The 15,117-nt window shown below is 51.8% G+C and overlaps 1 protein-coding gene across 1 annotated transcript in view; it reads left to right on the forward strand.

Annotated features, from left to right (window-relative positions):
• The window catches only part of Pbx4 (PBX homeobox 4), a 39,645-nt gene extending 24,581 nt beyond the window's left edge, over positions 1 to 15,064 (forward strand). Inside the window, exons 2-8 of the mRNA XM_021219527.2 lie at positions 2,465 to 2,538; positions 7,223 to 7,461; positions 7,730 to 7,920; positions 9,571 to 9,706; positions 12,765 to 12,918; positions 13,321 to 13,427; positions 14,748 to 15,064. Coding sequence (XP_021075186.1) covers positions 2,465 to 2,538; positions 7,223 to 7,461; positions 7,730 to 7,920; positions 9,571 to 9,706; positions 12,765 to 12,918; positions 13,321 to 13,427; positions 14,748 to 14,840 — 994 coding nt within the window. The 3' untranslated portion in view covers positions 14,841 to 15,064. The remainder of the gene's footprint in view (positions 1 to 2,464; positions 2,539 to 7,222; positions 7,462 to 7,729; positions 7,921 to 9,570; positions 9,707 to 12,764; positions 12,919 to 13,320; positions 13,428 to 14,747) is intronic.
• The last annotated feature ends 53 nt before the right edge of the window (positions 15,065 to 15,117 follow it).

A 15,117-nucleotide genomic window follows, 5' to 3' on the forward strand; every position in this document is an offset into this window, starting at 1 on the left:
GGGGGGGGAGGCTTCAGGAGAGGGAATGTGGGTTGGGGAGATGGCTCCGCTCCATGGGTGAGAATGCCTGGTGTGCACACATGAGCCCCAGGCGACACTAGAAGGATGACACTAGAAGGATGTCCAGGGGCTGTGGGAAGAGGGCCTTATGTGCATGCGTGTGACCAGGAGGGTGAGTGTTGCTTCTGACCTTGAGGTTGCTGCTGTCGTCCTCCTCCTCTTCAATACGTTTTTAGGTTTATTTTATCATTCTGTGTGTGAGTGTCTTGCCCCACACGAATGCCTGAGGAAGTGGTGAACCTCCATGTGGGAGTGGAAAATCAAACCCAGGTCCTTTGCAAGAGCAAAAAGTGCCCTTAACCCCCGAGTCGACGCTCCAGCTCTGAGGCTGGCTCGGGGTGAGCTGTTGGCAGCATGTGAGTTTCTCTGTGTAAAGGGAGCTGTTGTATTTCTGAGGCATCCTTCAGTGTCCAACAAGAACTGGTTCCAGCACTGACTGCCCACTCTGCAGCAGAAGGAAAAAGCACAGGTATCATGTTTCTTGCGAGCTGTGTGACATCTATGTGGAACCTGTGAAGTCCTCGAGGACACTGACTCAGAACACCTGAAGCTGTCCAGATGTTTTCAAAGTAATTTGTTGTTGTTGTTCATTTTTAAATTACATCTATGTGTGCATGTGTGCGTGTGTGCGTGTGTGCGTGTGTGCGTGAACGCCTGCCACAGAGTGTGTGCAGATCAGAGCACACCGTTCAGGAGTCAGTCCTCTCCTTCCACTGTGGGATTGAGTTCCTGTTTCTAGGCTTGATGGCAAGAGCCGTTCCCCCTGAGCCATCTTTCCTGCCCTGTAAATAGTTATTGTACTGTTACTACTTGTATTATATACTGTTTGTTATACTATAGTATTATTTAAAAGACATTGACATAGAGCTGGAGAGATGGCCCCTTTTTATGATGAGCACTGGCTGCTCTTCCAGAGGACTCAGGTTTAATTTCCACATGGTGGCTCACAACCATCTGTAATCCAGTTCCAGTGACTCCAACACCTTCTAGTCTCCATGAGCACTAGGCATGCACGTGGTACACAGGTATACATGCAGGCAAAAGCACACATATAAAAACAAAAAAAAAAAAAAGAAAAAATAATGACAAAGGGGAAGAAGGCTGTACAACCTTTTAGTGAACCAAACTCTTTTTTTGTTTTCCACCTCTAATTAGAATGACTTTGGTTAGTTTGTTTGCTGGCAATGGGATGCAGGGCCCGAACATACTAGCTAGGCGCCTTCCCACTCGGCCCACCTCTGTCCTCCCTGGTTATTGGGAAGCATGGAGCCAAGCCTTGGATCTAGCAGGGCCAACGGTGTATTAGTTACTTTCTCAACGCATCTGAGATGGTGTCTGATGGAAGCAGCTGAAGGGAGGAAAGATGTCCTGGGCTCAGAAGTGTCTGCTGCCACAACAGAGGACATGACAGCAGGAGGCTGTGTGAGTGTGAGAGGCCTAAAGGGCGTCTGCTTGGCAGTTAGCCGCCAGTCACATCTGCCTCCACCCCGGCAGTCAGGAGAGGCACTCACTGGAGGTTTTGGGATGGGATTGGATCACCTCTGGAAATGACGTCACAGACGTCAGGGGCCTGCTGAGGTCAGAGGATAGCCCGTGATAATTCTGCCTCTGTGAGGTTAGGGATTGAACTCAGCTCAGGCACTTGGACCCATTGAGACTTCTCACCAGCCCCCTTTGTGGTTTTTGTTTGTTTGTTTAATTTTTCTTCTCTCTGGGTATAAACACAGATGTGAGCATGTCACAGGCCATGTGTAGAGGACAGAGGACAGCTTGTAGGCTCAGTGTCTAAGGTTGGGACTGAAGCTGTTCCATTTGCACTGCTGAGACATCTCTGCTTCCAGTTTCCTGTGGAGTCTTTGTTTTGTTTGGGGAGGGATCTCCTGTAGCTCAGGCTAGCCTCAAACTCAAATCTTACCGTATAGCTGGAGCTGGCCTTGAACTCCTTGGTCTTCCTCCTCACTCTGCAGTGCTAGGGTGACAAGCGTGTACCATGGGTATTTCTTTACAGTTCACCTCACAGCCTGGCTTGCCTGGACTCATTATGCAACCGTGCCGGCCTCAAGCTTACAGAAAACTATGCCTAATATTTCTGATGTTGAGTAGGGCCTTACTGTGTAGCCCTGGCTACCTCAGAACTCTAGACTAGGCAGGCTGTGAACTCGGATATCTGGAGTCTTTGCCTCCAGAGCGCTGGGAGTAAGACCTCACACCACCATGCCCACCTCCTAACATTGCTTGGTCCAGTCAAGTTGATATCAAAGTTCAGCATCCTGGTTTGCATGAGCAATGTGTCATGTCTTCATGGGGTGTGGCGCCCGTGTCAGATTGGCTCTGGTTTCCTGGGAAGGAGGCCCTGCTCCCTTGATGAGCTAACATCTCACTCCGTCTTTGCTGCCTCTTTCAGAAAGCATGCCCTGAACTGCCATCGGATGAAGTCCGCTCTCTTCCGTGTGCTCTGCGAGATCAAGGGGAAGACCGGTAGGCAGCTCTAAGACTGTCTGCTCTGGCCCCGTGTGGGCTGCACTCGTGGCCTCTTCACAGCCCTCTGTCAGCACATGGTTCTGCCAGCTTTCAAAATTCAAAAAATTAGAATTTCATTCTAGCTCAAGAGTTCAGGGTTATCCCCGTGGAATTCTTCAGCCTCTGCAAATCCGGGGTGGGCGGCTGTGTGGACGACCTGAGTTCCATCCCCAGGACCCACGTGGTGGAAGAAGAGAATTGACTCCAGCAAGGTATCCTCTGACCTCCACACGTGTGTCATGGCACACACATGTGTCATGGCACACACATGTGTCATGGCACACACATGTGTCATGGCACAGGCCCCATCTCACAAATAAAGAAGTGTAGTCAGATAAGTTAAATGAAAAAGAGGTGTGGTTGGCTACAGCTCAGTGTTTAAATCACTTTCCATGCGTGCATGAGGACCACAGTTCTGATGCCCAGCACCCGCGTAAATGGTAGGTGGGGCCTGGTCTCTGCCTGCAATCCTAGTAAGATAGGATCCAGGGTCAAGCGTGCTTTCTAGACTCGTCAAACCAGGTGATTCTGGATTCAAGTGAGAGGCCGTAACTCAGTGTGTAAGGTGGAGGGGCTGGAGGACGACAGCTCAGCAGTGAAGAGCACTGGCCGCTCCTACAGAGGACCCAGCTTCAAGTTCCAGCAGCAGGCTACTCACATGCACAGACCTCCATACAGGCAAAATACCAGTCCAGTGTGTGTGTGTGTGTGTGTGTGTGTGTGTGTGTTAATGATCAAGGAAAACATTGATGCCAACCATGAACCTACATACACTGTACATCTACACAAACACTACACACACATGTACATGCAAAGAACAGGCCAAGCCTCATAGCACAGTCCTGTCATCAGTCTAGGAAGCTGAGACACAAAGATGCAAGTTCAATGTGACCCTGGCCTTATAAAACCTGTCTCAAAATTTAATTTTTTTTTTTTTTTGGTTTTTTGAGACAGGGTTTCTCTGTATAGCCCTGGCTGTCCTGGAACTCACTCTGTAGACCAGGCTGGCTTCGAACTCAGAAATCCGCCTGCCTCTGCCTCCCGAGTGCTGGGATTAAAGGCGTGCGCCACCACGCCCAGCTTAAAGTACACACTTTTAATCTTACCACTCAGGAGGCAGAGATAGGAAGATCTCCATGAGTTCAAGGCCAGCCTGGTCTACAGAGCAAGTTCGAGGAGAGCCAAGGCTACACAGAACAATCCTGTCTCAAAAAAAAAAAAAAAAAAAAAAAAAAAAAAGAAAGAAAGAAAGAAAGAAAGAAAAGAAAGAAAAAGAAAAGAAGGGAAAAAACCATTAAGTAAAGGAGGCAAAGACAGACCCACTGACTCACGCCTTTAATCTCGGCACTCAGGAAAAGAGGCAGCCGTAGCTCTGTGAATTCAAGGCCAAGCTGGTCTACATAATGGGTTCCAGGACTGCCAAAGCTACAGAATAAGGTGCTGTCTCAAAAACATGGACCTCCTGCCTCAATTCCCCTAGTGCTGGGATTGAGGTCAGCACCACTAACCCTGAGAGAGGCTATCTGCTTCCATCAGTCTGTGGCTCCAGGCACTTCCTGCGAGGGGACTGCAGATGGCCGGTGCTCTTGCACCTGTCTTTCAAGGAGGAGAAAGGCCTGAAACATATCTGCTGTAGCTTATGTAACTTTGTCATGACCGAGAGGCCATGGTGTTCTACTGTGTGCTTCTCGTTTTCTCTGAGACAGAGCCTTATCCCAGGCTAGTCTCAAGCTATGCAGTTGAGGCTGGCCTTGAGCTCCCAGTCCTCCTGCCTCTGCCTCCCAGTGCTGGATGCCAGGAGTGCATCCCTGCAACACGCTTATGCAAACCTGGCAGATGCAGGACTTCAGCCTTAGACAAGGGATCCACTGACTGCGTCCCCACCATGCTCCTCTGTGTGCAGGACCACATGTTGTGTGTCTGACAGATACATGGATGTGCCCTTCTGTAAACAGTGCTACCGATACCAGGTGTGTGCAGACGTCTGTCCAGGTCCCGCTGCTTCTTATTTTTGTCTTTTTCTTTTGGGAAGTGTCCAGAGGGACCTAGGACCTCTTTTTTTTTTTTTTTTTGACCTAGGACCTCTTGAGTGCTGTGCTGGGTTACTTAATTCTCTTGCTGCTGTGATAAAAACCCCTGGCTAAAGCCACGTGAGGAGGAAAGGTTGGTTGTGGCCGTTGGTTTAGGGGACACAGTCTGCCATGGTGGAGGAGCTGGCTGGCAGGAGCCTTTCAGCACTGTAGAGGGCACGTGAAACAGCTGGTCACTCCTCATTTCTACCACCTCCCAAAACATCGCTGCCAGCTGGAGACTTTGTGCCTAGACACAGAGCCTGGACCAGTGGGTTTAATACCTGGGACCCAAATGGCCCAAATGGTGGGCAGAAAGAACCAGTTACACACACACACACACACACACACACACACACACACACACACACACACGGGGCGGGGAGGCTAAAGAGAAGTAAGAAAGCATTAAGGGACTTTTTAAACTGGTGACCTTGCAGGGCATGTTTGACATTGAGACCTCTCCCCCGTGCTCATCCTCGCTCTACTGAGTGCAGTGAGGCCCTTCTTGGCTTGTATAGTGCCTGCCTGTCATCCTCAGGAGGTGGAGACAGAAGGATCAAGAGTTTAAACCTGCCAGCCTGGTCTACAAAGTGAGTTCCAGGACAGCCAGAGCTACACAGAGAAACCCTGACTCGAAAAACCAAAAAAAAAAAAAAAAAAGAGTTTAAACCTAGCCTGGGCCACATGAAACACTGCCTCAGCACCACTCAAGATTAATAAAAGCTGGGCGTAGTGGTGCACATCTTTAACCACAGCACCCAGGGGTCAGAGGGACGGAGGTCTCTGTGTTGGAGGCCAGCATGGTCTACAGAGTACCAGGACAGCCAGGGCACACAGAGGAACTGTCACAAAGCAGGAGAGCAAAGGAGTCTCAGTTCCCCTGCACTAGAGAAGGCCAAGGCTCAACTCAGAGAAACTTCTCCACGGTCTGACCTCTGATGCCCGCAGCCCGTTGGCCAGGGCTCCCTCCAGTCATGGTTAGGACATGTCATAACGAAAGACAGGACTCAGAGGGAGCTTCACAGAGAAACATAGAAAGCAGTGGAGCATGTCCACACTGAGAGGGGGTTTGCCTGCGTGCATGTTTGCATCTTGTGTTTGCCTGGTGCCTGAGGGTACCAGGAGGCAGCACTGGACCCCCGGAACTGGAGTTGCCGGTGGTTGTGAGCTGCAGTACGGGTGCGGGAACTGAATCTGGGTGCTCTGCGAGAGCTGAGCCATCTCTTCTGCCATGTTTACTAATTTTTTGGTGTGGAGACGGTGCATGCTGTGCGGAGGTCAGAGAACACTGTGATAGGAGCCTTTGGGAACTGAACTCGGGTCATCGGGCTTGGCAGAAGGCACCTTTATTTACTTGCTGAACATGTCACCAACCTGGGAATGTTCTTTTAGGTTTTTAAGGTTTTGTTTGTTTGTTTGTTTGTTCTGTTGTGATTTGGTTTTTCTTTTTCTTTTTTCTTTTTTGGTTTTTCGAGACAGGGTTTCTCTGTGTAGCCCTGGCTGTCCTGGAACTCACTCTGTAGACCAGGCTGGCCTCAAACTCAGAAATCCGCCTGCCTCTGCCTCCCAAATGCTGGATTAAAGACGTGCACCACCACGCCCGGCTTTTATTTTTTATTTTATGTATATTAGTATTTGTCTGGATGTATGTTAGCACCATGTGTATGCACTGTCGGAATTACAGACAGGAGCCAGCTTACTAGCAGCTGGATCAGGCATTTCCTTTTCTGATTTATGCAAGTACCACCCCACCACACACACACACACACACACACACACATGGACACATGAACACACATGGATACAGATGCATGCATGCATGCACACACATGCACAGAGAACATGGACACAGGGGCATGTAGCAGAACCCATCAGTGCAATACTGTGCCTGGTCCCCATGATAAGCTGTTGCCTTTACTATCTTTTCACCTTTATTTATCTTGTAGGAAGGAAGGGAGAGGCACATATAGATAGAGGGTCAGCTGCAGGACTTGGCTCTCCTTCCGCCACACGGGCTTGGGGATTGGTTCCATGCCATCCGGCTTGGCAGCAAGCTCTTCTCCCCACTGAGCTGTCTCACTAGCTCTGTGCCTGTCTCTGCATCTGCACCCACACCAGCACGGCCCCTCCCCAGCCCCTAGGGTGCTCAGCTCACTCAAGGCACCTTTCCTGAAACCCATTCAGCCTGGCTGTGTTCTCAAGTGGTTGTCAAGTTCTGCCCACGCACTCTGCCATGTCCCAGTGTCCTCTCCTCAGCCAGGACTGTGCAGTTGGATTGTTGTCCCAGCGGGTCACTAGGTGTCCCTGTTCCAATGTGGAAATAAAGGTGGAGGATGGCTTGGAGGATAAGAGTGTTTCCACTGGGCATTGCACAGCTGCCTGTGGGCCCAGCTCAGCCATGGACTTCCTGGACTCCCGGGACACTTGCACTCACACATGCATATACCCCCACACAGATGCGCACATAACTGATACTTTTAAGTGATGCCCAGCCATGGTGCCAGTGCCACTTGGTCCTGGCTACTTTTCTCTTCAGAGAGCACATCCTGGTCTGCCTCTGTCCCCTCTAGCCGTGAACATCCAGTGTCAGGAAGAGGACCTTCCCGATGCCCAGCTGCCGAGGTTGGATAACATGCTGCTGGCTGAGGGTGTGTCCAGGCCAGAGAAGAGAGGCCGAGGAGCAGCAGCAGGCAGCACATCAACACCAGGTGGCTGTCCAAATGACAATAGCATTGAGCACTCAGACTACAGGGCCAAGCTGTCCCAGATCCGACAGATTTACCACTCTGAGCTAGAGAAGTATGAACAGGTGATCTTTCTACACGCAAGAGTTTGTCATGTGAATGTGCACTGGCCACAGACAGATGTGGACATGAGCTCCCTCCTCTGTGGCAGAGCAGGGACAGCCCGCCGCAGCCAGTCACTACAGAGGGGCTGGTGTCACTAAACGTGCTTTCCCCTCAGTCCTCAGAGCTGAGTGTGAGCTGTGGGGGTGGTAGATATGGTCAGCTGTGGAGCCCACTGCCCCACGCCCCTGGCTGCTGAGTCACAGGCTGGCCCATTTTTTCCCACCCCAGGCCTGTCGTGAGTTCACCACACATGTCACCAACCTTCTCCAGGAACAGAGTAGGGTGAGGCCTGTGTCTTGCAGGGAGATGGAGCACATGGTGAACACCATCCAGAGCAAGTTCAGTGCCATCCAGAGGCAGCTCAAGCAGAGTACGTGTGAGGCTGTGATGACCCTACGCTCACGGTTCCTGGATGCCAGGTCAGGGGCTGCGTGCCACTGGGGTCCCCAAGGGTTGGCCCTTAGATAATAGAAACAGGACCCCAGGTTAGCTCCGATGTTTGTGCCATGGTGTTGCAAGCGCTGACCCCATGTTCGCCTTACCACCGAGCCCAGCCAAGCTCTGTCTTGGATTTGAGTTTGTCCAGAGGGTCTAGCCACGCCTCACATACCTTCTTTGGGAGAAGACCCAAAGTACAGACTGCCGGTTTGGGGTGTGTGTGTGTGTGTGTGTGTGTGTGTGTGTGTGTGTGTGTGAATGGCAGGTGAGTGTGTCATGGCACAGCATGTGGACAGCAGAGGACAACCTCAGGTACATTGCTCAAGGCAGGGTCTCTGCTGTTTTCCATTGGGTGTGTCAGGCCAGCTGCCTACCAGCTTCAGAGGGTTCCCTGTGTGACTACAGACATGCACTGACATCATGGCTCCACATGGGTCAGGGAACCCAGACTCGGGTCTTCGTACATGTTCCTTACCTACTGGGGCATCTGTAAAGCCCCTGATTGAGGGCTGGTGAGATGGCTCAGAAGAGCACCCGACTGCTCTTCCGAAGGTCCTGAGTTCAAATCCTGGCAACCACATGGTGGCTCACAGACCATCTGTAATGAGATCTGACTCCCTCTTCTGGAGTGTCTGAAGACAGCTACAGTGTAAATAAATAAATAAATAAATAAATAAATAAATAAACGATAAATAAAGCTTAAAAAAAAAAAAGACTGAGCTACACTACAATTAGGAACAGGTTTTTTTTTAAAAAAAAAAAAAAAAAAAAAAAAGCCCCTGATTGATCAGGATGGAGAGGCAGCTCGTTCAGTTAAGTGCTCGCTGTGCAGACAGAAGGACCTGAGTTTGCATACCCAGCACCCACATAAAAAGCCAGAAATGGGCCAGCAGGATGGTCCAGGGGGTAAAGGAGCTTGTTGCAAAAGTCTCAAGACCTGAATTTGATCCCAGAAATTACCTGAACCTGCAGGAATAAGGGTTCTGAATGTTGAGTGATGCATGGGAGGCAGAGAGGAGATAAGCAATAGCTGGGACCAGGAGACCTTGCAGAGGTAATGACTTCTGCTGAGCGGGTTTGTTCAGAAGCCTGTCACTGTCTGTACTATTTTCAGAAGGGAAATGGCAAGGCTGGGAGAGAGCACAGACAAGCAAAGAGTGCATGGGGTGCTCAGACAGAGCTGCTTAAGGACCAACAGCCACAGCCTTCGGGAGAACCGACAGCCACAGCCTGGGGCACAGCCAGGTCCCCAGGAGGGACTGGACAAGCACACAGAGCTACTGTTCTCTGTGTCCTCTCATCTGGGTCTCTGGTGCATACAGAGAGAGAGAGAGAGAGAGAGAGAGAGAGAGAGAGAGAGAGAGAGAGAGGTTTTTTAAAAGCCAGGAGCTGCTGCAACCCAGGCACTGGAAACATAGAGACGGGCTGGTCCCTGGGCCTGCTGATCACCTCTGCCCATTCAGTGAGCTCCAGGTTCAGTGCGAGACCCCACCTCAAAGAAGCAAGATGGAACACGATGGAGGACATAGGCACCCACCTCTGGCCTGTACATGCACAGGAGGTTAGGGACATGAGAGATGTGACTCCACCCCAGCAGGAGAGCACTGCAGACTGGGGATTTCTGTCTGTAGGCGCAAGCGGCGGAATTTCAGCAAGCAGGCCACAGAAGTGCTGAATGAATATTTCTATTCCCATTTGAGCAACCCTTACCCCAGTGAAGAGACCAAAGAAGAGCTGGCCAGGAAGGGTGGCATCACGGTGTCCCAGGTGAGCCCTTCTGCCCCGGGGCTGGTATGGGAGTGGGGCCTGAGACTCCTGGAGGAGTTACTTAATGTGGGGGGAGGACTCCTAGGAAAGTTAGTTAATACGGGAGGAAGGAGGACCCATGGGAAAGTTACTTGCTGTGTGGGAGGACTCACGGGAAAGTTCATTACTGTGTGGGGAGGACTCATGGGGAAGTTCCTTACTGTGTGGGAGGACTCATGGGGAAGTTCCTTACTGTGTGGGAGGACCCATTGGGGAAGTTCCTTACTGTGTGGGAGGACTCATGGGAAAGTTCCTTACTGTGTGGGAGGACTCACGGGAAAGTTCCTTACTGTGTGGGAGGACTCACGGGGAAGTTCCTTACTGTGTGGGGAGGACTCATGGGGAAGTTCCTTACTGTGTGGGAGGACTCATGGGAAAGTTCCTTACTGTGTGGGAGGACCCACTGGGAAGTTCCTTACTGTGTGGGAGGACCCACTGGGAAGTTCCTTACTGTGTGGGAGGACTCACGGGAAAGTTCCTTACTGTGTGGGAGGACCCACTGGGAAGTTCCTTACTGTGTGGGAGGACTCATGGGGAAGTTCCTTACTATGTGGGAGGACTCACGGGGAAGTTCCTTACTGTGTGGGAGGACCCACTGGGAAGTTCCTTACTGTGTGGGGAGGACCCACTGGGAAGTTCCTTACTGTGTGGGGAGGACCCACTGGGAAGTTCCTTACTGTGTGGGAGGACCCATGGGGAAGTTCCTTACTGTGTGAAGGACCCACTGGGAAGTTACTTATAGTGTGGCGCTGGTCAGGTGCCTCAGCCTGTCTCTGCTCCAATCCCAGCTCTGCGCTGTGAATTAGAATGTTCTGCCCCCTCTCCTAGAAGAGGAGTATGAGTGTCATGGCACCTCAAGGTGCTGGTGTGAGCTCTAGGAGACTGGCAGCTCAGGCTCCTGGGACCCATGTGGTTGCAGCAGGAGAGCTGTGTAGTATGAGCTCCGTTGCGTGAGTGAGAAACTTGACCCCGTGGTTTGGCAACTATCACCTCTGTCTTTCTTGGAATTTGAGGCAAAGGACAGAGTGACCAAAGGCCATAGTGCTAAGAAAACATTCTTGAAGGTTTCAGAGTGAGTTCACTGGCGGGAAGGCAGGGTCAGCGCACTGGAACCGGGAGTGCAAGTCGCACAGGCTGCAATGTGGGGGTCTGCTGAGCCTTGGGTCACCCAGCCACAGCTCCTCTGACCTTAGTCACTGCAGCCCTGTCACATACCCTATTCCTCCTTGCTTCACAGTTGGAAAGGGTGAGTGTCCTGCCCTTAGGCACTGCCCTCAGCCCAGGTTGTTATAGTTATGTCTCTATGACAGAGCCCAGTGTCCTGTCCCCCAGGGAGCAGTCGGACGTCCTCACAAGGCCAGAGCTGAGGGCAGGGTCTACACCTCTGGTCAGAGTGTAAGCCTGGGTGAACAACAGGCAGATCACCCACCTAAGCAAGGTTCCAAGGCCCTGCCACATTCCAGGGGCACTCCCTATTGGGTGACCTGGGCCCTGGGACCATCCCCACCCACTGAGTTCTGTGCTAGAAGCTCCACTCCACTTTGTCATATCCCCTAGTCAGTGTCAGGACCTACTAAAGTGGCCTGCCATATTAGTTAAGTGAGGTTTTGAATTTGGGGTACAGAGGAGTAGGCCATGAGGTGCACCTCAGCAGAAGTTAAGAGAAAGGAAACACTGTTAGGGCTCCTCGGTCTGAGGAAGCCCCAAGGGGAGCTGAGCTGAGGGTGAGGTAGGGTCTCCGTGTGAAAATGAGTTTCCTGCCGGTCACTCTACTCCCACTCAGCAGTGTCCAAATCCACACTGAAACCCTGGTCTTTGTCTAGAGCCACGAACAGTTGAGTAGCCTGTGTCCTGGCTATACAGGAAGGTCACTCGAACCCAGGAATCCCAGTCCATCTGGGTTACATAGTTAGACCCTCATGTCAAACAGAAAATGCAGGAGATGGCAGGCAGCTCTCTGTGAGTCCGAGGCTAGCCCGGTTTACACAGAGAGTTCCAGGATAGCCAGGGCTAGACAGAGAATCTCTGTCCAGGAGGGAAAAAAGAGGATGGAGGGAAAAGAGGAGGAGGAGGAAGAGGAGGAGGAGGAGGAGGAGGAAGAGGAGGAGGAGGAGGAGGAGGAAAACAGTAGTAGTGGTATAGTAGTGGTCATTGTCATAGATATTGTCATAGACGTAGTCATGGTACTATAGTGGAGTTAAAGAGCTGGCTCAGAAGTTACGAGTACCGACTGCTTTTCTAGACTACCTGGGTTCAATTCCAGCACCCACATAGCAGTACACAGCCATCTTTAATGTTAGATCCAGGATGTCCCATGCCCTCTTCCCACCTCTAGCAGTCCCAGACATGTACATGCATACATACATCATGCATGTGGGCAGGCAAAGCACACAAGTACATAAAACAAAATGAAACCATCTTAGAGACTAAGCATCCTGGCAGAGGTGTGGCCCTCCCTGCAGGACAGGGAGCCCCGTGGGACAGGGAGCCCTGCAGTTACCTGGGGCCTTTCCCCTGTTTTGTTCAATTGGGTGAAGTTGTTTAGCAGGATCTCACTCCAGCCTAGGCTGGCCTTGAATTTACAGCAATCCCCTGCTTTAGCCTCCCAGAGTCTAGGGTAACAAGTATGAGCTATTAAGCTGGTACCTTTTTTTTTTTTTTTGTACTAAGGTTGGTATTATTTTTTATATTTGTGTATTTATTTATGGGGGGAGGTGCATGAGTGCGTGCATGTGTGCAGTCTCCTCTTGCATTAATCCATGCATCGATCACTGTGCATGTGTGGTACCTGTCACTGCAGAAATGGAGAGATCTGAGGACATCTTTGGCAGTTATTTCCCTCTCCTGCCACTGTGGCTCCTCGGAACTGAACTCAGGTCATCAGACTTGGCAGCAGACCCCTTTAAACCGCCATCTCCATCAACCCCTGAGAGGAAAGGTTTCTAATGGAGTCTTCATACAGTTTGTTCCCAGCATGGCCCACGCCAGAACATGTCATTGTCTGTCCATCTATCCACAGGTCTCTAACTGGTTTGGCAACAAAAGAATCCGGTACAAAAAGAACACGGGGAAGTTCCAGGAAGAAGCCACCATGTACACAGGGAGAACATCCACAGTCACCAAGGCCCGGCGTCCCAGGGGTCAGAGCAGCTGCCAGTCCACACCCAGCTCAGGTGACAAGGCCATTGGCTCTCTTTAACTTAAGCTTTCTGTGGGGTTAGGTGTGACCTAAGCCACCCAATCCGTGTAGACAGCCAGTGGCAGCAGAGGGACAGACAAAAGTGTCTTAATTTCACAGGCCATCATCACCCACACAAGGCCAGGGGAAGTACAGGTGGCTGGATGCTTTGGGGGGGGTCAGATCCAGAATCTGTCTGACTGCCTCCCCTTTCTTCTGAGACAGGCTTTCTCAGTGTAGAACTCACTCTGTAGGCCAGGCTGCTTCCCGAGTGCCACCCCCACTTGGTCCAGAGTCTCTCTTGATGAGGGACTGAGCAGATGCTGTCCAGAAATCCCTGTGACTGCTGACCCAGATTCTGCTGTGATACCCGCAACTGACTGCCCATTTCTCACAGGTCCCTGTGGCCCCTTGCCACTGACCAATGGAAGTGACATGGTTCTCACTCTGCAGACCCTGGCCTTCCTTCAGCCCCATGCTCGGGGAGTCTGCCTACAGCCCCTGGTGAGTCAGCTGCAGCCATCCTGGGACCCCTCCAGGGCTTTGGGGAGGTAGAGGAGCCCTGGTGCTGGGTCTCTGGGGGAAGGAAACCCCAAGGAAAGGAGAGAGCATTTAACCTCTGGACTCAGACCCACCTGTCACTGGGGGCTGGAGACCTAGTGGGGTGGGGGCGGCTCACACGGAAAAGGCGTCTGCCAGGCTGGGATACACATTGGTAACTGGACTCTAGACAGCCAAGCTGCCTCCAGAACTTTCCCAGGGTGACAGCTGTCTCCTTTGTAGAGCCTGTGACCTCCCAGTCTGTCCTGGGTGTCAGACCACAGCTTGCTTCCAAGGCCCTGTGAGGGCCCTGCATAAACTGAGTGGGCTCTGGCATGGCGGCCCCACGAGCCCGGCAGCTTTCCAGAAGTTCCCTTAGAACCAGCCCCGGGGCTCAGAGTAGTGCCCACCGGGAGGGAGTTGCGTGAGCCTGGCTCACTCAGGCCCTGCCTGCCACCACCTTGAGTCCCAGCCTAATGCAAGCTTCAGGCTGTGGAGCAGGGTCTGGGCCTGCTTCTCGCACACCTGAAGCTAAGGAGCTCGGGAACAGAGCCAGCAGGAGTGAGGGAGTGAAGCGCCGGTCTGCCCTGCTCTGCCACATCTGCCCATTTCAGCACTGAGCCAAGAGTCAGGCTGTGCCATGCCCTGCAGGCACCACCTAAGTCTCTTGTAGGTACAACACGTCCCAAGCACACCCTTTGTCTTCTTGTTTGTTTGAGATGATCTCTCTACATGCCACTGGCTAGCCTGGTATTCACTCTTTAGACCAGGCTAGCCTTGAGTTCACAGAGTTCTTCCTGCCTCTGTCTCCAAGGGCTTAAAGGAGTACACCATCATGCCAGACCCATGCCAACACTCATGCCCATTCAGCTGGCTCTTCTTAAAGGTCACTCTGCCAGCATGGCCACTGTCCTCCTACCCAGCTGCTTCAGCACATACCTGCCGTGGCCTCGCTCATAGAGCCTCTAGCACACATGCCCTGCCTGATGCAGTGGACAAGGACAGTGTCTCTTGAGCTTAGCACATCCACCCAGCTGGCCCCAATGTGTGCTGTGGCCATGCACACTACAGACAAGCGGAGGCTCCTGCCCCTGCGAGGAAGGAGCCCACAGTCACGGCCCTGCCACAGGCCGCTGGTTTTGGCATCCCCAAGGCATTTGATGGAGGGGTGTGGGCTCAGAACCCACCTGGCTCTTTCTGGAACGCCTCTGCTAGCATGTTCTGCGGACCTCTGGGGACACAGAAACTGGGTGGTCACCCACTCTCATGTTCTTGTCTTTCCAGGTCCATAGTAACTGGCAGAGGGCCACCCCACAGCCAGCCTCATCACCCGCGGGAGAGTCTGGCAGCTTCAACTCGGATGCTGCATCTAATTAAGTTTCTGGCACCTGGCTGAGTGCCATAGGTGACTGGCCCTGTGTCCTGCTGATGACCTCAGAAGTCTTGGCTGCAACTCTGCCCTTTTCCAGGTCACTCGCCTCCCCGACTCCCCACCTTGGTGTGATTTTGTTTTTTTTTTTTTTTTTAAAGAAACATCAGTTTATTGACTGACAGTGGACTGTTCATTCTGAGCACCCTATTAAAGTTTTGACCTGTTTGCATTCCAATGTTTTCTTTTTCTTTTTTTTTTTTTTTTTTTTTTTTTTTTTTTTTT

The sequence above is a fragment of the Mus pahari genome, chromosome 19 (genome assembly GCF_900095145.1).
Source record: "Mus pahari chromosome 19, PAHARI_EIJ_v1.1, whole genome shotgun sequence".
NCBI lineage: Eukaryota > Metazoa > Chordata > Mammalia > Rodentia > Muridae > Mus > Mus pahari.